Genomic DNA, 5,000 nt, shown 5'->3' with positions numbered 1-5,000 from the left:
CCAGAGAGACCAGGACCTTGAGACCTGAGAGACCAGGACCTTGAGAGACCAGAGACCAGAGACCAGAGACCAGAGAGACCAGAGAGACCAGAGACCAGAGACCAGAGAGACCAGAGACCAGAGACCAGGACCTTGAGACCAGAGAGACCAGAGACCAGGACCCGGGGAGACCAGGACCCAGACTCAGGAGGCTGAGTCTGTGTGCTAAGCTAGGCTGAGTCTTTGTGCTAAGCTAGGCTGAGTCTGTGTGCTTAGCTAGGCTGAGTCTTTGTGCTAAGCTAGGCTGAGTCTGTGTGCTAAGCTAGGCTGAGTCTGTGTGCTAAGCTAGGCTGAGTCTGTTTGCTAAGCTAGGCTGAGTCTGTGTGCTAAGCTAGGCTGAGTCTGTTTGCTAAACTAGGCTGAGTCTGTTTGCTAAACTAGGCTGAGTCTGTGTGCTCAGCTAGGCTGAGTCTGTGTGCTAAGCTAGGCTGAGTCTGTGTGCTAAGCTAGGCTAAGTCTGTTTGCTAAGCTAGGCTGAGTCTTGTGCTAAGCTAGGCTGAGTTTGTGTGCTAAACTAGACTGAGTCTGTGTGCTAAGCTAGGCTGAGTCTGTGTGCTATGCTATGCTGAGTATTGTGCTAAGCTAGGCTAATCAGCCTTCATGAAACAGAGACAAAGAGAAGGTTTATAAATAACACATCAGATTAGTCATTAAGAAATGCTCACGCATGCATACACAATAACACACACACACACACACACACACACACACACACACACACACACACACACACACACACACACACACACACACACACACACTCAGGTCAGTGAGCTGTAATGCAGAGCAGATGTAGGGCAGCACAAACAGGATCGCTCCATTACACAACTCCACCTCTGTGCGTGTGTGTGTGTGTGTGTCATACTAACTGATGAAGCTCCCTCTGGGCTCTCGGCCAATCAGAAGGCTGGATTCCTGGTCATGTGATTTCTGCAGTTGAGTCTCGTCTTCAGTTAAAAGTTGAACATTAATATCAAAGAGAAGAAAGTTATGAAATAAAAATCTCCACGAACGAGTTTGTTTGTTTCTCTTGTTTTATTTTGCACGTGAAGACGAAGACGCTTTATAGTAAACAGTGTTGTTTGGCTCCATTTACCCACAATGCATTGCCATTTACAGTCATTCAAACATCATTAAAAACATTGATATACAAATCTGGAGCAAAACGAAGATTTGAAAGAAGTCGTTCGTTGTAAATGTGCTGAAACCTTCAAATGAAACTAAAAACATTAAAGTTTAACGAGTGACTCCACGATAATATTTTAATATTTTAACAACCGACAAACGTTTAAGTAGAAAAACTTTCCGTCAGCTGGTGTTCGATCAATAAGAAAGGTTTTAAAAAAGAGTTTAATAAAGTTTAATAAAGTTTCTGATTGTTCACAACGATGACTTTACGAGATAATAATAATAATACTATAATAATAATAATAATAATAATAATATAATAATACTACTATAATAATACTACTATAATAATACTATAATAATAATATAATAATAATAATACTATAATAATAATATAATAATAATATCACCTCATTATTTCAAAGACATATTGCACAGACGGTGGTTCATATTCATATCTGCGTTCAGAGGAAGACGTGTTCTGTGTTTAATTATTGCTTTTTTCTCTCTTCATCTCGTTAAATATTAAACTTCCTGATTTTTTTTCGCAGCTTTTTAATGTTTAAAAACGTGAAATCTGTTGAGATAAAAAAACGTCAACAGAGATAAATAACGCTACAGCTAAGTCATATAAACAGATTCACACATTAAGACGGAATATATATTAGCAAATGAATAAAGTATAAAGTATCAATAATTAATAAACGACGTGCTCGTTAGTGCCTTCGTGTTCTTGTCATGTTGAAAAAGTTCCCATTGTATAAATGTTGACATCTTTGTTTGGAGAAAAAGTCTTTTTTTAAAGAATGAATTGTATTTTTAATCTTCCAAAAAAACTCAAGTTCTCTTTCCAGAAGCAACTGTCAGGAGGAAGAGGAAGAGGAGGAGAAGGAAGAGGAGGAGGAGGAGGAAGAGGAAGAAGCGAGTTCCTCTCCATTAAAACTGGATTCATAGTGTGAAAAGTGATTAATGGATCAAAGAAGCTCGCTGGTGTCGAAAGAACTCTTCAGTTTTTTTTTTTTTGAGGAACAGAATTTTTACAAAATCCCCAAAAATTACCCGTTTAGTTTCTGCTACTTTTTCGCTGAGAGAATCCTTCAGTCTGAGGTAGAGAGCCCTCCTCGTCACGGCGTCTCGGACTCCTCGTCGTCTTCGGGCGACGTCGTCGGCGAGGTGGGCGTGTTCTCCTCGGGCGTTTTCTGGGCCGACCCGGCCACCGTCGTCGCTGCCATCTTCTCGTAGGTCCTCCTGCGCTGCCGCCGCAGCGTCTGGCTCTGCAGCTGCTTCACTTCCTGCAGGACCTCCTGCGCCTCCTTCCACGACGACACGGCCTCCTCCAGGAGGCGCTCGGCCTCTTCGCGCCTCCTCTCCACCTCCGGATCCGGGTCCATCTCCGGATCCCTCGAGTCCACGCGTGTGGACTCGAGGGATCCGCAGAAGCTCGGGGAGTTCTTCTGACTCCGACTCGGGGACCCTTTGCCGCTCCCCAGACGAGGGGAGTCCGTTTCATCGGATCCTTGAGCCCGATAGCGGTCAGATCCTCCTCCGACGCTCGGAGGCAATTCGGGTGACTTCTGGACGGGAGAGTCGTCCTCCTTGCCGGAGGGTCCCTCGGTGGGTTTTGGTGAATGGACCACGTCGAAGCTCTTTGTCCGAGTCTGAGGCAAATCTTTCAGTCGGGGAGAGTCGGTCGCTTTAGCGGCGGGCGAGTGGGATCCTCTGGATCGAGGCGAGTCGGCCCCTTTGGAGCGAGTCCTCTTGGCTTTGGATCGAGGAGACTCTCGTCCTCTCAGGCGGGGAGAGTCTTTGCCCCGGAGGCGAGGGGAGTCGCTGCTCCTGCTCCTTGGAGATCCGGACGACCTGCTGAAGAGGACAAAGACGATCAATCAATTACTCTACTTCTACGTCACTCCTCCTCAGTCCAGATATGGTCACTTCCTGTTCATCGGTTGTAAAAAAGCACATGGCAATGGCCGTAATCCAAGATGGCGGGCCGTAAGCCCCTTCGTCCTTGTTGAGGGACGCAAAACCAGCAAAATGTCTTTCAGAAAAGAACCTGAAACTCGAGAAGTTACCATAAATTCCTGGTTGGATCCAACCAGACGTTGTGGTGAAGCTGGGTCCAGATTGTTAAGATACAACATTGACGATGGAAACCAAGTCGCTGACTTGTGCTCCACAAGGGAAGTAGGGGTTTAAGTCAAGTACTCATCCTTTTTGGACATAGCACCTTGAGCTCAAATTAGATTTGAATTAATGATATTCTGGCACCCAGAGGTTTGATCATAGAGATTACTTTGACCACCAATCTTTACCAACTGCAAGCCATCCATCAGTCCTGAAAGTGTCAGTAAAAACAATAATGTGAATGTGAAAGTCTTGGAGACTTTGGGAGGTCAAAATATTATTAAAATATTTGTGAAAACAAAAGAAACCTGGAGTGAGGAGAGTCTGAGCCCCTGAGGTGGTGGAGGCGGGGCGAGTCGATGCCCTTCAGGTAAGGTGAGCTGCCTCCTCGTTCCCTCTCTGCTTTGGCCTTCTGCAGCTCCTGTAAATCATAACACACAACATTAACCTGAATTACATCCCATCCTTTAGTTTCTGCATTATTTGGTTCTGGTGACTGAAGTCTCACAATACAGTCAGACAAATAAAAAACAACTAGCGAAACTCAATGAACTCAATGAGTCGCACCTGCAGTCTCATCTCCTCCAGCAGCTCCTGAGCCCTCTGCATCCTCTGAGCGATGAGGCTCTGCAGCTGACCGACCGGCTGCACCGAAGGCCCGCCCACTTTCTCCTCTTCGGTCGGACAACGCCTAAGAGCCGACCGCAACTCGGAGCGAATCATCGCCGGCCTGAGCAGAGGATGGAGGGTAAGGAGAGGAAGGAGGGTATGGAGGGTAAGGAGAGGAAGGAGAGGAAGGAGGGTATGGAGGGTAAGGAGGGTAAGGAGGGTATGGAGGGTAAGGAGGGTATGGAGGGTATGGAGAGTCAGAAGGTATGGAGGGTAAGGAGAGGAAGGAGGGTATGGAGGGTAAGGAGAGGAAGGAGGATATGAAGGGTATGGAGAGTCAGGAGGTAAGGAGGGCATGGAGGGTATGGACGGTATGGAGGGTATGGAGAGGAAGGAGGGTAAAGAGGGCATGGAGGGTAAGGAGGGTATGGAGGGTTTGGAGGGTATGGAGAGTATAGAGGGTAAGGAGAGGAAGGAGGGTAAGGAGGGTATGGAGAGTCAGGAGGTATGGAGGGTATGGAGGGTATGGAGGGTACGGGGGTAAGGAGAGGAAGGAGAGGAAGGACAACAGAATGGAGAAAGGGGTTTGATTAACTTTGCTCGTATGAGTGCAGTTTATCAGGTGAACACCTGTTTTGTGTGTTTGTTTCAGTATCAGGTGTTTTCTCACCTGGAGGAGAGAACTTCGTCCATGGAGGCACAGCGACTGCGGCCCAGCATGCTGAACCTCTTACCCGGCTGAGGCGTTTGAGACTGAGCCTTCAGGACCTGAAAGGAAACACAAGTCTGCTGTTGGTATCTGTGGTTCAGTGATAAGCTGGGGGGCGTCCTGGTTTATGGGCGCGTCGACTCCTTAGAGGTGTTTGCAAAATAACAACTTCTACTCGACCAACGTTCTTGCATTGAGCACACTTGATTAGACAAAGGTCAGAGGTTTGGGATATCGAGTAATGATTCACAGAGCTTCCCAACCTGCATCTGCTGGGTTTTGTGGCCCTTGGAGGCATCCATGTAGGACTGCTTTCCCCAGGACAGCTCGCTCCCCCTGGGCAGGCTGCTGGTCTTCACCTTGGGCTCCTTGGGGGTCGCCCTCAGCT

General features: G+C 47.1%; 1 protein-coding gene across 1 annotated transcript in view; it reads right to left on the bottom strand.

Moving 5' to 3' along the window:
• The window catches only part of plekho1a (pleckstrin homology domain containing, family O member 1a), a gene marked incomplete at both ends in the record, with an annotated part of 111,687 nt that overhangs the window by 102,942 nt on the left and 3,745 nt on the right, over positions 1-5,000 (bottom strand). Inside the window, 5 exons of the mRNA XM_079231962.1 lie at positions 2,400-3,030; positions 3,603-3,715; positions 3,862-4,024; positions 4,574-4,671; positions 4,876-5,000. The exon at positions 4,876-5,000 is cut by the window's right edge and continues 196 nt beyond it. Coding sequence (XP_079088088.1) covers positions 2,400-3,030; positions 3,603-3,715; positions 3,862-4,024; positions 4,574-4,671; positions 4,876-5,000 — 1,130 coding nt within the window. The remainder of the gene's footprint in view (positions 1-2,399; positions 3,031-3,602; positions 3,716-3,861; positions 4,025-4,573; positions 4,672-4,875) is intronic.

This window comes from Taurulus bubalis (assembly GCF_910589615.1).
Source record: "Taurulus bubalis genome assembly, chromosome: 16".
Taxonomy (NCBI): Eukaryota; Metazoa; Chordata; class Actinopteri; order Perciformes; family Cottidae; genus Taurulus; species Taurulus bubalis.
This window is presented reverse-complemented; position numbering and strand designations above follow the sequence as displayed.